Source organism: Mustela putorius, unplaced genomic scaffold (genome assembly GCF_011764305.1).
Source record: "Mustela putorius furo isolate JIRA1106 unplaced genomic scaffold, ASM1176430v1.1 tig00003858_pilon_pilon_pilon, whole genome shotgun sequence".
Classification (NCBI taxonomy): domain Eukaryota; kingdom Metazoa; phylum Chordata; class Mammalia; order Carnivora; family Mustelidae; genus Mustela; species Mustela putorius.
In genome coordinates, this window is record NW_025422010.1 from 38,616,835 (window position 1) to 38,634,397 (window position 17,563).

At 46.4% G+C, this 17,563-nt stretch overlaps 1 protein-coding gene across 4 annotated transcripts in view; it reads left to right on the forward strand.

Annotated features, from left to right (window-relative positions):
* SETBP1 (SET binding protein 1) overlaps nucleotides 1-17,563 on the forward strand; it is a 362,122-nt gene that overhangs the window by 246,501 nt on the left and 98,058 nt on the right. For all 4 annotated transcript variants that reach the window (XM_045065578.1, XM_045065577.1, XM_045065580.1 and 1 more), the window contains one exon: nucleotides 8,949-12,405. In XM_045065578.1, the coding sequence (XP_044921513.1) occupies nucleotides 8,949-12,405 (3,457 nt within the window). The remainder of the gene's footprint in view (nucleotides 1-8,948; nucleotides 12,406-17,563) is intronic.

Here is a 17,563-nt window from a genome sequence, read left to right on the forward strand (position 1 = left end):
TAATTTCCATCTGCCAGCAGTTGATCTGTCGGTTTTTATTTATCTGAAAATATCTTTATTTTGCCTTAATTTTTCAAGGGTATTTTCACTGGATATAGAAATGTACGTTGATTTTTTTCTCTGTATTATAGCACTTTGGAGATCTTATTATCATTGTTTTCTGGCTTGATTTTTACTGACGAGAAGTCAGACATTATTTTGGTCATTATCCCCCTATAATTTTGTGCCCTAATTCTCTGGCTGCTTATAAAACTTTAATCTGGTTTTCATCAGTTTGTTTACAATGTGCCTAGATGTGGTTTTGTGTGTGTTTGTTCTGTTTATTGAGCTTCTTAGCTAAGTTAATCCACATGTACTAGTCTCCTTCTCTACTTCTGGGTTGCTAATTATATACGTTAGACTTCTTGATACTCTTCCACAGGATACTGAAGCCTTGGTTTTGTTTGTTTGTTTTTTACATCTTTCTCCCTCTTTCAGTTTGGATCATTTCAACTGCCTCCCCATCATGAGCACTGAACTTCTCTTCTGCATTGTCCTATAAGCTGTTAAGTTCATCCAGGGAATTTTTCATTTCAGATATTGTATTTTCCCTATTCAGAATTTTCATTTTGTTATTTTGGTATAGTTGCCATGTCTCTGCTGAGATTCTCCTGTATGTTCATCAATTATGTTTATCTTTTCCTTGCAATACTTGAATATTTTCATAATGGCTGATTGGGGGGCCTTGGATCTATGTCAGCTCTCCTGGTTGTGGGTCATGTTTGCCTATTTCTTTGCTTGTGTAATGCATTTTTTATCATGTCTTTAACATTGTAGATACTATATTGCAGAGATTCTGGATTTTGTTGTTTTCCTTTATAGAGTTTGACTTCTGTTCTGATAAGTAGTTAATTTATTGGCAAGCTAGCTTTATCCTATTGAGGATTCTTTTTAAACTTTGCTAGGAAGAAACTAACATAGTTTCTATTCTGGGGTTAGAATAATCCTACTCTTAAGGAGTACCATTTCTGGGTGCCTGGGCGGCTCAGTGGGTTAAGCTCTGCCTTTGGCTCAGGTCATGATCTCAGGTCCTGGAATTGAGCCCCACATCGGGTTCTCTGCTCAGCAGGGAGCCTGCTTCCCCCCATCCCTCTGCCTGCCTCTCTGCCTACTTGTGATCTCTGTCTGTCAAATAAATAAATAAAATATTTTTTAAAAAAAGGAGTACCATTTCTGGGATATCAACTGAGCTCTGGAATATTCATTAAAGTGCCCCACTCTGGCCACATAGAAATCCGGCACTGCCCAGTACTGGTGATGTCAAGACTCTGTTCAGCTTGTAGCCCCCTAGTCGCTGAACTCTGCTGGGCTTCATGGGGCCTTGCTCTCAAGTGTATATTAAAAATTGGCCAAAGACATAAGAAGATCCCTATAAATGTTTCTAGGGTTTCTTTTTTGCATAGCTCCCTCTTCTTAGGTACCCTGTCTCTCAAATCCCAGTTCCTTCGGCCCCAAATTCTGATCTCTGTTTCTTCCATGTAGGGAGATCACAGGTCTCTGGTTTCCACTTTTCTGTGCCCATCAAAGTACTCCCAGGCAAAGAAAACTAGGGTTTCAGGGACCTCGTGAGTTCCTTCTCTCTAGAGTCACAGCACATATTATCTATTTCCCAATGCCTTAAAGCAGTTGCTTTATATAGTATGCTCAGCTTTATATTTGTTTCCATGAAAAAGGTAAGTCTAATACCTATTATAACATTGTGGCTGGAATGAAGTCAATGATCATTTTAAATTATGCAGAATTACCATGTATTCGAGGAAGCATATGTTAGGGACCTCTGTCTTTGCATCAGCTGTTATCACCCCCAGGAAAAGGAGTGTGCTAGTATCACTTAAAACAGCCCCCAAATAGTAAATCAGGAATGGTTCCTTTGAGAACTAACTCAAGGTGACTTCCCAGGGCAGTTCATGTGACAGGAAATGAGGACACATTCACTTTATATGTATAACTGGAAATTTTAGGTCTGTTTAGGAGCTGGGTAGTGCTTCTGTTCAGGCTGCTATAACAAAATACCATGAGTGGGTGGTTTATAAACAGAAATTAATATATCATGGTTCTGGTGGCTAGAAAGTCCAAGATCAAGGTTGGCAGATGCAGCATCTGGTGAGAGCCTGCTTCCTGGTTTATAGATGGCCCTCTACTCTCTGTGTGCTCACATAGTGAAGAACAAAAGAGCTTTGTGGGGTATCTTTTAATATAAGAGCATTAATCCCATTCATGAAAGCTCTACCTCATTACCTAATTACATCATATTCCCAGGGGCCCCACTTCCTAATACCATCACTTTGGGGTTTAGGGTTTCCGACATATGAATTTTGGAGGGACATAAACATTCAGTCCATAACTCCCACAGAATCAAAGGATCATTAGGCCTTAGTTCAAATAAGGTACTTAGTGGCATTCTTCTATACCTGCCATTAGCAAATATAGGAATGAACTGGACTGAGGAGAGATCTTCTGGGGTCAAGTTCAATGGAAGCTAATATAGGCATTTTCTGTTCATGAGCCTAAAGAGTCATCTTCAGGGGCGCCTGGGTGGCTCAATGGGTTAAAGCCTCTGCCTTTGATTCAGGTCATGATAGCAGGATCCTGGGATCCAGCCCCGCGTCAGACTTTCTGCTCAGCAGGGAGCCTGCTTCCACCTCTCTCTCTATCTGCCTGCCTCTCTGCTTACTTGTGATCTCTGCCTGTCAAATAAATAAATAAAATCTTTTAAAAAAATAAATAAATAAAAAGAGTCATCTTCAAAGTCTCTACATGACAGAACCATCTCTCCCCACCCCTACCCTCTTAAATGAAATCCTTTGCAAGGCTGCTCTGTTTATTTGGGTGTTAAAAGAATGATGTGATGCATCTCTCCTGCCCCATCCACTGGCTGTAGTTCAGGAAAGTTCCACAAAATCCTAGGACTCTGTGGAGTCCTAGTCCATTTGAAAACCACTGAACTGGAACATCTGATAATATCAGAACCTCTCTAGTCCCTAACCCAGACCCCCTGTCTTTGATATAATCCAGTGGTTCTCGACTTTGTCTGCTCATTGGGATGACCAAGAGCTTTGAAAAAAGTACTACTGTTCAGACCCCATTTCTAAAATCCTGATTTAATTGGTCTGGGTCAGATCCCAGGCATGGTGTTCTCTTTATAAAGCTTCCTGGATAAGTCTAACGTACAGCCAGGATTGGGGACCTTTCATCATACAATTTCTGGTACATTCCCCTTGTCTCCCACACTCAGTTCTTGCTCAGGCTTGAGCACTTGCTTCAAGCCTCAGAGATAAATGCCAGGATACCCTAGGGCTCTGGGGATTGGCCTGCATGAGTTGGGGATAGAGAAATCCCAGAGTGGGAGTCATGAGCATCTGCATTCCAAATTCTTTCTGGGAAGACAATACTCTCATCGACCCATATGGTTGACTTTTCTGCCCATCTCACCTTGCAGTGGACTTGAATGCCTAAAGAGGGTACCATGTTAGAATTTCTTACTGTGTAAATTACAAAGAGTTCAGAGAGCAAAACAAGAATGCTCAATGGTGCCAGATTGCATATCCTAACAGGCCTGTGGTGGTTTGTTCTGCATATTTACCACCAAAAAGTGCTGCAAATGTCATAGCAACCACAGAAGGGCCCCACCCCAGAGGAATTACAGTATTCAAACATTAGATCAGTGCTCTTAAAACTTCATTATGCATTGCAATTATCTGAAGAGCATGTTTAAAGTGCACATTCCTTGATCCCACCCTAGAAGATCCCAATGAATAGATCGGCAGTGGGGCCCAAAATCTGTATGAATAACCAGTACCTTAGGTGGCTCTGATACAGTGACCCAGGATCGCATCTTGAGAAGCACCGGTTGCCAAATTAAGAGCAAAAGCTCCCCTCATTTCTTCATACCCAGGCATATTTTCCTACTCTTGTAAAGCAAAATATCTCACAAACAGTAAATTTAAATTATCAGTGTCAGCAGAAAGTAGCACAAACACAGCTAACCCAAAAGAGTGGTTTATCTCCCACAAAGTCATGCTTGATTTTTGATGAGTTATATGATTTTTCTCAGACCCAAATAGCCCTCTTCTCTCATTGCAACAACCCTTACTTTAGATAAGCCATAGATAAGGCTGGGTGACTCATTTTCTTCCCATTTTTATGGATTTTTCAAGCTTTTATGCAGCGATCTAATGCTTTTTTTTTTTCAAAAGTAGACAAAAATCAAGTGCTTTTTCAAAAGAAATCTAACTTGTACAAAATTTAAATGTATATGATTTATGATACATTGGTTATAGGGAAGGGGATAGTTACCTACTTTACAAAATAATTCTTCACATTCCAGAAGAACTTGCTTCCATAAACACATCCTTTAGGAAGGAAATATGTTTAGTTTTCAAAATGGTGGTTCACTGATGAACATTTGGCATCTAGGCTCCATGGGCATGGAAAGTATTGTTCTTGTAAAAGTAAGCCACACCTTCAAAATGACTGTGTGGGAGCACCTGAGTGATTCCCAGTCAGTTAAGCCTCTGCCTTCAGCTCAGGTCATGATCCCAGAGTCAGGGGATCAAGCCCTGCCTCAGGCTCCCCGCTCATCTTTTAAAAGAAACGACTGTGTGTTTCACAACAGTTCTGGGGGTGTGGGAACAGCCAAGAGATAACACTGGGCTTAGTTGATACTAGAAGTTTTCCACAAAAATAATTGGCCCAAAGTAGAATGTCATCAGGCCCTCCCTTATTTGGTAACCATCTTAGGCAACGCCCTTGCTGTGGACAGAGGGTAGTATGGAGGCCTTTAAAGATTCAGGTCTTACTTCCAGAAAAATGCAGAATCTAAGGGGAAAATGGAAAGGGGAATTAAATGGGTCAATAAAGCCCCCAGTCCATGACCCCCATGGAGCGCTATCCCAGAGCACTGGCAGGGCGGGAGGGGGAGCCTCCATGCCCCCCTCCCCTTCCGTGCCAGCATTGAGCGAGGGGCCTGCTTTGCCGTGTCCATCCCTGTCTCCGTGGAGTAAGTGCTCCGTTCTCAGTGAAGGACATATTGGAACTGACAGCTTCACCATTGTGTATATAATATGTCATGGCTGACAGATGAAGAAGTGGGATTTCCGTGAAATGCAACGGGATATAGCCATCAGCTGAGGCTGGAGAAAAGCCATGTCCTCCTGGACCCCTTAGAGAGTACTCCTTCTCAGTCGCCCTTGCCCCTTCTCTGCAGCCCATCTCAGTGCAGGGCGGAAAGCACCATTTCCCCCCATTAATCCTGATCCTTTGTTGTGCTTTCCTTTTGTCCTCTCTGCTCTTTGATTGTGGAACTCTCCCAGCAGGGCAAATTGCCGCTGAAATGGTAGAAACAATGAGATCCGGCAGTGTCCCTGATGGAGGCACTGGGAACCAGGCACACTTAACTGCATTACTTGCAGCCGGTCTGCCCTGGGTATAAGTGAGCAGGCCCCACCTTTCAACGTGTCTCAGGGAAATCCACCCCCTGTCGGTCACGTGGCCTTCCCCAAAGGCAGAGTTCATGGGGAAGTGAAATAATTAACAGGAGATGAGGGAGAACGAACAGTAAAAACTGCCCCGAAGAGGAGTTACCTTGCAAGTGCCTTTAGTCCTTCCGTACAGGGGAAGGATTTTTTGGTTCATTACCTAATGCATTTGAGTGCTCCAGTTTCCTTATGAGCCATTATAACAAATGATTGGCAGTTTATTCTCCTCTGCGGGCAGCCACATATTTTGTCATGGTAATAGGCATCTCCGACATGATTTTGTTTATTCACTGAACAAAAGTTTATTGGGAACTTTCTGCGTGGTTTGCTTTGTTGTGGGCACAGGGGATAAGAAGATAAAGGAGTCTCTGACCTCAAAGTTCTTACAGTTTGGGAGAGGGAGACAGAAAAATGCACAAATAAATGGCATATAACATTAGGAGGATTGGGACGTTTGTCTTTGGGAGAGACACTGGTGCATGCAGAAGGAATGACATACGAATAGTCTGGAGGAGGTAACTCTGTCTGCAGACAGTATGTTGTAATATATAGGTCATTAATCTCACAGTTGACAAAGTGAAATACCCATCGCAAAATGCGTGTTTCTTAGTTTATTCAATAAACGTTTGTTGAGTGCCTACTGTTTGCCAGGTGCGGTGCCAGGTACTTCGGTGATGGTGTATACAGGCTAGAAAGGGAAACCAGTATTAATTCAACTAATGAACAAATCAAATACAAAATTAAAACTAAGATAAAAGTCCAACAAAGATGACCTGCAGGGTTTCATAAAAACTTCTGTTAGGAGTATGTCGGTAAGGCAGGGGCTTCCCTACGATTGAGCTGGGAATTGAACATAAAGGGTTAATTAAGGATTCTGGTAGGCACCAAGAACGAGAAGATGGAGCAATAAGAAAAAAAGAAAAACTGGTGATCATCAGGGACCAAGAATTCCAGGTTCACTAGGAAGCCCTTGTGTAGACTTAGGAAAGATGTAGATCTAGAGCAGTGGGGAAGGAAGAGTGGGGAGAGGGAGTAGGGGAGGCAGGGTGGCTGCAAGTACTGCTTTGCTGGGGGCCAAAAGAGTAAGTCAGATTTTTTTTTTTGTCCCATGGCAATGTTTAATAAGTGCCACCACTAACTCTCAAAAATATTCTAGTATGAGTTAGCCAATTATACTGTTGCCCTAAAGAGTAGGACATTTTGTTTCCAAGCCTTTTGTAGACTTGTCATCCTGTGAGTATACACCTCGTGCCAACTCAAATCTAAAGCACAAATGACAAATCGGCAAAGTCCTAATTCATAAAAGATAAGTGGCATTCAATATTTTACGCCATGAATAAGATTTCTGGGTTTGTTTTTTGGCTTTTGGTTTTTGGTTTTTTGGATTTTTTTTTGTTTTTGTTTTTGTTTTGTTTTTGTTTTTGTTTTTGTTTTCTGAAAAGGGGACAGCAGGCTATGTGCCCAGCAGTAATTCCTAGCAGACAAATTACGTGGCAGAATTAGTTCTCTAGATGGTGGTGATGGTGGTGTCCACCAACCATTGCAAGAGGAGGAAAAAAGGAAATACATTTTTTTGTCTAAATTTTCTCCTGGGCTTAGCTTGGGGGAGATTCTCTCAAGATACTTAACAAACAGAGTCCAATACTAGAAGTATAAACAATATTTCTCAAAATCAGGGAGGTAGAAAATAAAACTAGGGTTTCCAAACACTAGTGTGAAGGAAACCCTACTTGCTTTACTGTGTTGAATTTTACCCATCATTCTTTCTGGCATCTATGTTTTGATTCTTAACAGGGACTATGAGAAATATTTTCTAATGAAATATAAATGCTAGGGCATCAATAGCAAGTAGATTGGTATCGATAGCTGATAGATACATGGATAGATATGTAGATAAAGACAGACACATGTTACAGGTGAAAAGTTCCCAAATCCACTAAGCCAAGCATCATTTACTTCTAAGTGGAGATATTATCCATAGCTTTCTTCAGTTTACTAGTATTTTCCCTTCTTTAACAAATCTTCGGATAATGCATCCTATATGTTTACTACTTATGGGTATAAAACAGGACTTAAAGTAAACTTTGAGGAATGCTTCTTTGTACTGGTAGCATGGCTTAAAATCTATCTGAAATAATGTTAGCATATGTACATTAAAAAATGTTAATGTCTTGGGGCACCTGGGTGGCTCAGTCAGTTACTCAGGGTTGTGGGATTTAAGCCCTGCATCGGGTCCGCACTCAAGAGGAAGTCAGCTTGAGTTTCTCTCTCCATGTCCCTCTGCTCCTCCCACTCATGCTCGCTCTGTCTCTCTCTCTCTAAAATGAAGATATAAATCTTTTAAAAATAAGTTTTAATGTCTCAAAATGATGTGTTCACTGTCCACCGCCTTTGTGATTTTGTAGACACTGGTTTATGTTGGGTGTCTACAGGTTCTGCTTTTCCCAACTGAAGAGTCAGTCCTAAGGAAGGTACCAGAGTCTGGAGACTTTCCTTTAGAATTCACATAGGGAAAGCACAGCTGACAGAGTTCAAAGGTGTGATCTTGAATGACTGACTTTTTTTTTTTTTTTTTTTTTTTTTGGCACATTCATCCAGGAGACTCAAGGTTCCTTTTGAGACTTCCCAAGAGTTTCCTCAAGATTGGTGTCAGTGCCCAGCCTGGGCATCAGGATGCCTCAGAGGGCTACCTCCCAAACACTGCACCACTCCTAGAGTCAGAAGGATTTGAAGATCTCTTACCCCCGTTTCTTTCCTGCTTCATTTCTTTTTCTCCATGTCTTTGACCAACCCCCTTGGCCCCACACATTCTTCAGACCTACCCCCCTCAATCCTTTAGCTCGTGCTGTTTTCCCTTGTTGCAGTGGCTCTCAGGGAGCTACTTGTTGGAGCACACAGATGCTCAACCCCAGGGTAAAGTGCAAACAGAAATGAACTTCCGTAGGAGAAAGCGAAGGAAGGACGTGAGCTGGATGGGAAGTAGGGACAGAAATCAGAGGCAGCTTGAGTTAGGTAAAGGAACCAGGGAGTCGGGAAGTTCAGTCTCTCCTGGGCCCCGCCACCATGGACAGAACTCTGCATTATACAGGTTTCAGCTCTTGCGTGCATCCGGTCCGGCACTGGCCTAAGTGACATGCGGGGCCTGTTCTCTGCCTAAACAGCTCTTACTCCAAGATTGCATTCAACTAGGATCGGTAAAAGTTCCTGTTGGAGGCAACGGGGGACGGTGAAGACAGCCTCCTTACTAATGTTCCGAATGAGTGCCACCTGTTTTTACTTCTGCAAATGAGAAAACCTCCAGAAGCATTCTGGAATTGTAGATAGCTGTTTCCAACTTTCAAATAAGTAAGCCTCTTGACGTTGAATTTTAAGTGGCTCTGACATGCTCATCTTTTGTCTCTCTCTCTCTCCTTCCCTACCCCCTGCCCTTAGGCTTACGAGCGGCCACAGAAACACTCAAGTCTCCACTATGACCCAGGCCTCCCACAGGACGTCACCAGTGACACCTTAAAACCAAAGCACCAGCAAAAAAGCAGCAGCCAGAACCACATGGACTGGTCCACCAACTCTGACAGTGGACCCGCCACTCAGAATTGCTTCATCAGTCCGGAGTCTGGCAGAGAAACTGCAAGCACCAGCAAGATGCCCGCTCTTGAGCCCGTGGCTTCCTTTGCGAAGGCGCAGGGTAAGAAAGGCAGTGCAGGGAGCACGTGGAGCCAGCTGTCCACCAGCAGCAAAGATCTGCTCTTGGGAGGTGTGGTCCCTTCCCCAGGCAGCCACGGCTCGCCAGCCCCGCCCAGCAGCTCTGGTGAGTGCAGCGGGCTGCAGCCCTTGGTCGATCAGGATGGAGGAGTCACAAAGGAGCCCCCAGAACCACCTGCTATAGGCAGCAAGAAAAAGTCCAGTAAAAAAGATGTGATAAGTCAAACCATATCCAACCCAGACCTGGACTGGGTCAAGAATGCCCAGAAGGCATTCGACAATACGGAAGGGAAAAGGGAAGGCTACCCTGCAGACAATGCCCACGAGGCATCACCAGCCAGGCAGAACTCGAGTTCTGTCAGTAATCCTGAAAATGACTCAAGCCATGTCCGGATTACTATCCCTATCAAGGCACCCTGTCTAGATCCAACCAGCCATAAGAGGAAAAAGAGGCAGTCCATCAAAGCGGTGGTGGAAAAGATCAAGCCAGAGAAAGCTCTGGCTTCCGGAATCACCATGAGCAGTGAAGTGGTTAACAGGATACTTGCCAACACTGAGGGAAATAAGAAAGATCCCCGGGTCCCTAAATTGAGTAAAATGATAGAGAATGAGTCCCCCTCAGCTGGCCTTGAAGCGGGCGGCAGTGCTGAGAAAGTCATGCCTGGAGGCGTGACCAAGCAGCGAAAGCCCCCCATGATCATGACGCCTCCAACATGCACGGACCACTCTCCCTCCAGAAAGCTGCCAGAAATCCAGCATCCCAAATTTGCTGCGAAACGGAGGTGGACGTGCAGCAAACCAAAGCCCACCAGTATGCTCCGGGAGGCAGTCATGGCCACGTCCGATAAACTGATGGTGGAACCGCCGTCCGCCTACCCCATCACCCCGTCCAGCCCTCTGTACACCAACACAGACAGTCTTACTGTGATCACGCCCGTCAAGAAGAAGCGGGGGCGGCCAAAGAAGCAGCCTTTGCTCACGGTGGAGACGATTCACGAGGGGACTTCCACCAGTCCGGTCAGTCCCATCAGCCGGGAGTTCCCCGGCACGAAGAAAAGAAAGAGACGACGCAGCTTAGCTAAGTTGGCCCAGCTGGTGCCAGGAGAGGACAAGCCCATGAGCGAGATGAAATTTCACAAAAAAGTTGGAAAGCTTGGGGTACTGGATAAGAAGACCATCAAGACCATCAACAAGATGAAAACACTCAAGAGGAAAAATATCTTGAACCAGATCTTATCCTGCTCCAGCAACATTGCTCTGAAGGCCAAAGCTCCCCCGGAGACCAGCCCGGGGGCAGCGGCCATTGAGAGCAAACTGGGCAAACAGATCAACGTCAGCAAGAGGGGAACCATCTACATCGGCAAGAAGCGGGGCAGGAAGCCAAGAGCAGAGCTGCCACCCCCATCCGAGGAACCCAAAACAGCCATCAAGCACCCCAGGCCTGTTTCTAGCCAGCCGGACGTTCCAGCCGTGCCTTCCAACTTTCAGTCACTTGTGGCGTCTTCACCAGCAGCTATGCACCCACTTTCGACGCAGTTAGGTGGGTCCAATGGCAACCTGAGCCCCGCCAGCACCGAAACCAATTTTTCAGAGTTGAAAACTATGCCAAATCTCCAGCCCATCAGTGCTCTTCCAACCAAAACCCAGAAGGGAATCCACAGTGGAGCCTGGAAGCTGTCCCCGCCCAGGCTGATGGCCAACTCGCCTTCCCACCTTTGCGAGATCGGGTCACTCAAGGAAATTACCCTGTCCCCTGTGAGCGAGTCGCACAGCGAGGAGACGATCCCGAGTGACAGCGGCATCGGGACAGACAACAACAGCACGTCTGACCAAGCGGAGAAGAGTTCGGAATCCCGACGGAGGTACTCCTTTGATTTCTGCTCCCTGGACAACCCGGAGACCCTTCCGTCCGACACCAGCATGAAGACCCGGCACGGCCACCGGCAGAAACATCTCATGGTGGACAACTTTCTGGCCCACGAGAGCCTCAAGAAGCCAAAGCACAAGAGGAAGCGGAAAAGCCTGCAGAACCGTGACGACCTGCAGTTTCTGGCGGACCTGGAGGAGCTCGTCACCAAGTTCCAGGTGTTCAGGATCTCCCACCGGACTTACACCTTCTACCACGAGAATCCGTACCCCAGCATTTTCCGGATTAATTTTGATCACTACTACCCGGTGCCATATATCCAGTATGACCCCTTGCTCTATCTTCGCAGGACCTCAGACCTGAAGTCCAAGAAGAAGCGTGGTAGGCCCGCAAAAACCAATGACACCATGACAAAGGTGCCTTTTTTACAAGGGTTCAGCTACCCTATTCCCAGTGGAAGTTACTATGCACCCTATGGAATGCCTTACACATCAATGCCTATGATGAACCTGGGTTATTACAGTCAGTACCCAGCTCCCTTGTACCTCTCGCACACACTCGGAGCCGCGTCCCCGTTCATGAGGCCAACGGTGCCGCCTCCTCAGTTCCACACGAGCTCCCACGTGAAGATGTCTGGGACAGCGAAGCATAAAGCAAAGCACGGAGTCCACCTGCAGGGGCCTGTCGGCATCGGCCTCGGGGACAGGCAGCCGGCCCTGAACCCTCCCAAGGCGGGCGGCGCCGGGCTGGCCAGCGGTCGGCTCCACAAGAGAAAACACAAACACAAGCATAAGCACAAGGAAGACCGGATCTTGGGGACCCATGACATGAGCGGTCTCTTCGCGGGCAAAGCCACGAGCTTCTCCAGCCACATCCTGAGCGAGCGGCTGGGCAGTGCGGACAAGGAGCTCCCATTGGTGGGCGAGAAGAATAAGCCGAAAGAGAAGCAGAAGCACCAGCACAGTGAAGCTGGCCACAAAGCTTCCAAGAACAACTTTGAGGTGGACACCCTGTCTACACTGTCACTTTCCGATGCGCAGCATTGGACCCAGGCCAAGGACAAAGGCGACTTGGGCGGTGAGCCTGCGGACTCGTGCCCGAAAAGGTACTCCGGTGGCGGTGGCGACAGCGGCGGCACCAGACCCGAGAGCCTGGACGTGTTCAGTGACATGAACCCTTCGAATGACAAGTGGGACAGTGACGTGAGCGGGAGTAAAAGGAGGAGCTACGAGGGCTTTGGGACATACAGGGAAAAGGACATCCAGGCCTTCAAGATGAATCGCAAGGAGAGAAGCTCCTACGAGTCTTCCCTGTCTCCAGGTAAGGCCATGTTGCTCCACAGGCTTGGGCTTTCTTATTACTTAATCTCTGGTCTTTGCTTCTCCGGAGGCTGCCATCGCGGGCACATTGCATGCACTGGTTTGCAGAGGGGTAGGAACCAAGTGAAAATGGGCATCCTTGCACATTTGATACATTTTTTATTCGGCATGCGCGGTCTTTCCTCTCTCAGAGTCATTGTCTGGGAACCGTGGGCCCAGAGACACCCCCAGGAGCTACGTGGACACCAACCACACCCACTACATTTATGCTTTTTATTAAAGATGCTGGTCTTAGGTCCTCGTCTGATCTGATGGTGCAGCTTGCTAGTTGGGTAAAACCTCTGAAACTCATTCCAAAATGCCAACAAGATCCCAAGAAGGTCAAAGCTGGGTAGGAGTACTATTGCTTCTTTCTGGCATGCCACCTCCAGAAGTCTCACATCCCAGGGAGAACCTACTGACCAGTGAAGCCTCCAGGGTAGCTAATGAGGGAGCCATTGCCCCAGGCTCTCTTGTCCTGTCTTTGTCTGTGGGCATTTGCTAAGCTGCCCTGGGCAGACCCCCAGAGTGAAGCCCTGGCTCATGATTTCCCTGCAGGAAGGGGAGGGAGCCTGGCCGAAGGGTGCTACACGCCTCCTGTCCCCCATGGGAACCTACTGCTGTGTCTCTTGGCATGACTGCTGGGAATGGGATTTTGCCCACTAATCTCTAAACTTGAAGTACTGGTTGCTACTAGAAAGAGCTCATTCCTTGTCAGTTGCTGGCAGGATTTCCTGCTAACTTTTCCACCCACACAGACCTTTCTTGCCATCAAAGCCTGACACTTCTGCCTAAGTATCCCTTGGTCCCTGTCCACACGTCGCATAAGTGATAAGAATCTTAGAGAACAGAACAGTTGTTTGTGAGGAAAAGAGTAGACGCTCCTTTCCTAGGAGCTGCAGAAGCTAAAAGCATTTCTCCTGCTACCCACTACCCCCGGATAATACAAAGCATTCTGGCCACAGCCTGGTTTTAAAAGTCGCATCATCGCTGGTTCACCTGTCTCTTCTCTTGGTGATGGGCACCCTTTGCTCGCCATCTTCCTTCTGGAGGAGTCTACCATTAGTGAGGGCGAGGGCAGTGTATTCATGAGGAATTAGAGTCATTTTTCTAGGCCAGCAGACTTCAGAAGAAATATGATTATGAGTTAGAAAGCACTTAAGGATTGCCCCAAACTGCTGCTAGCTTGTGAGTTGCTATAGTGGTTGATGTTCTCCTTGTCTAATGAAGAGACCAATTAGCAGTGATGTTTCCTGCGGAAGGTGATAAATGTCCCACACTTCAGGTTTGCCCAGAGAGGGTGTTCTCACCCGGGTATCCCTGTTTCTCGTCATCAGACTTTGTTGAAGGGAATTGTTTGCTATGCAAAGCCCAAGTTAAGCCCCCTTGGACAGGAGTGACCAGATTAAACTTTTAGGTGAGAAAAGCTGTTGCTTTCTTATCCAGTATAGTGACCTTGAAGCTTGGGTCCAAAACCAGCCATGCACAGAGGGTCTTCTTACTTTTTGTACTTTCTTGGCACTATTTAGCTAAAAAAGGAATGGTGGCATGCTAATGTTAAGAACCTAGAAGCAGGGATCCTAACTTACCAGACCTGAGAAGCGAGATCTCAGAGGCTGAAACCTCTACCCGTTGTGTCTTGTCAGGTTTCTTGGCAGTGTTACCGAGATTTTCTCTGTGGTTGGACTGGATTTCTGGGTGCTGGTTCAGTTCACGAGAGTTCCCAGCTAGAGATCCCTCTCTGAGCCCTGTGCGCCGTCTCAGAAGGTGCCCGCCCTCTCGCCGTACAGCTCTCTCGGGGTTGGCGCTCCTGTGGTGGCCGTTGCTTTCTTCAAAATTCCCTTTCTTCTCCCCATCTTCTTAACAGTTCTTCATCTGGCCATATCAGGAGGAAAGAAACAAGCATCATGACAGTGTCCTAAAAGAAAGGTGGATTCGGGGCGCCTGGGTTGCTCAGTGGGTTAAAGCCTCTGCCTTCGGCTCAGGTCATGATCCCAGGGTCCTGGGATCGAGCCCCACATCGGGCTCTCTGCTCAGCAGGGAGCCTGCTTCGTCCTCTCTCTCTGCTTGCCTCTTTGCTTACCTGTGATCTCTGTCTGTCAAATAAATAAATAAATAATCTTTAAAAAAAAAAAAAAAAGAAAGAAAGGTGGATTCAGCCTAAGAATTGGGTATGAGGCCTAACTCTGTTATATGGGCCCTTAGCATGACGTTCTGTTTCTTTGTGGAACTGTCTACCACCTGTAACCAACAGGACTGGGCCAGACCTCTTTGTATAGTATGTTTCAGTTCTTAAAACCATTTTACATACCTTTCTTCATAACACCTACCCCACAATCTTAGAAGGGAGAGGTATTTTCATTCCTGTTTTACACACTGGGACACTGAGGCTCAGAGATCAAGTGACCCGCTCAGGTTTAGAAAGCCATGGCTTCGGATGGTAACAGGCCTGGGGCTTTGGTCACCGCACTGCAGTTGACCATGTGCCACCGAGTAGCTGCGCCAAGTCTAGAACACACAGGTCCTGGTCCTTGGCTGGGTGCTCGTACATCCCACCATAGCCTTTCCTCTCAGATACCCAACCATTCTCCAATTACAAGCCTCTCCCTAAGGCAGCTGCACAGCGATGATGTGATGATTGCAGAGAGAGTCATTAAGGAAAGACGACATCCCTTTATTCAATGCCCAACCAGTGTAAAAGGACCCCTTAGGGCCCAACTTTTTCTAGCCATCCCCCTGGAAACATCGACATGGACAGGCTTCCATCTGTGTTCTTACTGCCCTGCGCTTCTGGCAGTTATTCTCGCCACTGCTTGGTGCGTACCTCTGTGTTACAGGAGTTAATTCTCTCTTCAACATTTTAATGACTCACAGTCGTTGGTGGCTTCTATGTCTACATGACTGTGTCTGTTGTCCCTGCACATCTTGTTGAATGTCTTACTGGAGCAGATCAGATTCTCAGTCGTTCACCTCCCTTCCAAACTTTGGCCTCTCCTCGCCTCTATTCTAAATGTTCCCTCTATTTCTGATACGCTCCAGAGAGCACTACATCCCATTCAAAGGTGTGAGGCTGAAGGTCTGAGAGACCTTCCAGAGACTTTACCTCAGTCAAGGTGTCGCTTCCATGAATGATACTGAGGGTCCTGCTTGGGGGAAAAAAAAAAGCATCATTTCCTCCCAGCTTCTCCCAGCTTCTCTCCCTCCGTCTCTTTCCTTCTCCACTCTGGATTCACTCCCTTAGCATCCCAGTGTCCTTTTTCACAGGAGCTAGTCGTCTCCGAAATAGATACAACTTACATAGAGATGTCACCCTTTAGCCCATTGAGGACCAGATTTAGGAGCTAAGTCAGGGGAGGACTTTGAGCATTGCCTGAGATCAGAGCTGATGGAAGTCATTACCATTATGGAGACAGAAATTAGAGCCCTCATTTAGCGGCATGCTCCATTTCTTCTTTCCTGCTTGGAAAAGCATCCATTCGCCAAGCCCCCTGCCCTGCAGAGCGATGCACTGTCTTGTTAGCCCCCTTACAACACACCTAGAGCTTAGAAGTCACAAAGGCTCTTCACCATTTTTCTGCGTTTTACTCCTTTTGCTTTGTTTGTTTGTTTCAGAAGGCAGTGGCTCTTCTGACCTATTTTCTAAATGGATACCATCTGCTAATTCTCCATTTATAAAAATGCTTGCCTGGCACCAAATAATGGTAGCTAGTGGGAAGGTGCCATCCACAGACTCCCAAAGTTGGAAGAAGCCTGATGGGGGCTCATGTGCACCTCTCTCACCAGACATCACCACTTCTCGTAGCCCGACAGGCTGCAGAGTCCCCGAAGAGCAAACCTGTCCAAGTTTGACAACACATAGTTAGAACGATGCCACGTGCTCTCAAAGCCAACTTCTTAGCTGGTGGAAGGGGTCTCTGGTGTGAGTTATGTTCTTCCTGTTCAGACCACAGAATAATTTTTGCATGCTTTGACCTCATATTTAGACATCTTAACCATTGCTGTCCAGGCTCCCATCAGATGTTGGAGAAACACTGTAAAGAGTCATTTTACCTATGTTTCCTCTTAGTCTAATGCTGTTATGAGTCAAGGTAGCCATCCCGGGTCCCCGGATATCAGTCAGTTTACTCATGATGGATGGATGCTGGAAATGAATTCCTTAGCTCACCTGTCTGATATCAGAATCCTGCCATGCATGCAGGTGGCTGGATTTCCTTGAGCCTGGTTGAGTCTCTACCCCTCCTTGTGGCTTCTGTCTTGCCCTTTGCCAGCTCCTCTTATCGGCACCGTGGGGCATTTGGGGAGGCAGTCTCTGTTGTTACTCATAGGCAGGAAATGGATGCCCAAGCCAAAAATAAGAGACAAAACCCTCCTTCAAGCAAGCATCCAGATGAGGGAATTAACCACATAGATGAGATGACATGAAAACTATACAAAAGGAAATAAATAAAATCTTAAAAAAAAAAAAACCAACTATACAAAAGAAAATGTGCGGAGAACATTTTCTACAAATGGAAGAAAAGGAAGAAGACTCAAGGGAGGAGAAAGTTAAAGCCAGGAAAAAAAATAGTGAAAAATAAAAAGCTGATGAAGTGTAGTCTGTTTAATCTTAATCCAAGTTGAATTCTGGGTCATTCTGTGGGAGGAAATGAGAGATAAATTAGCTAATGGCTGCTGTGTGGTTTAACAGGATGATGAGCACCTGGCCTGGTCTTGTCTCCCACACTAACCAGCTGGAAGACCTCTGCATCTTTCTCACCCTCTGTTTTCCCAGGTGAGACTCTGGTAGGAAGAGCTCTGACCAGACCTGACAGTCTCAGATGCTCAAAGTCTCAAGTTTACACAAGGCCGTGTTTGAGTGCAAACACACGCACACATGCACGTGCACACGCAGATTGGACACGTAGGAAGAAAACTCTCAAGTTATTGGCCAAGTTGGCCGATTAATTAGCTGTGCAATGAGATTTCACAACAGATCCCTCTGGTCCACGTATTAAATTTTGTGACTCACCCCATTCGTCTTTGGCTCCAGCCACTTTATCCAGCCATTTGATGGCACCTTTCAGAAAAGATGGCATTCTCCCTACCTGGACCCCGCCAACCGATTAGCTCACTCCTTGTGT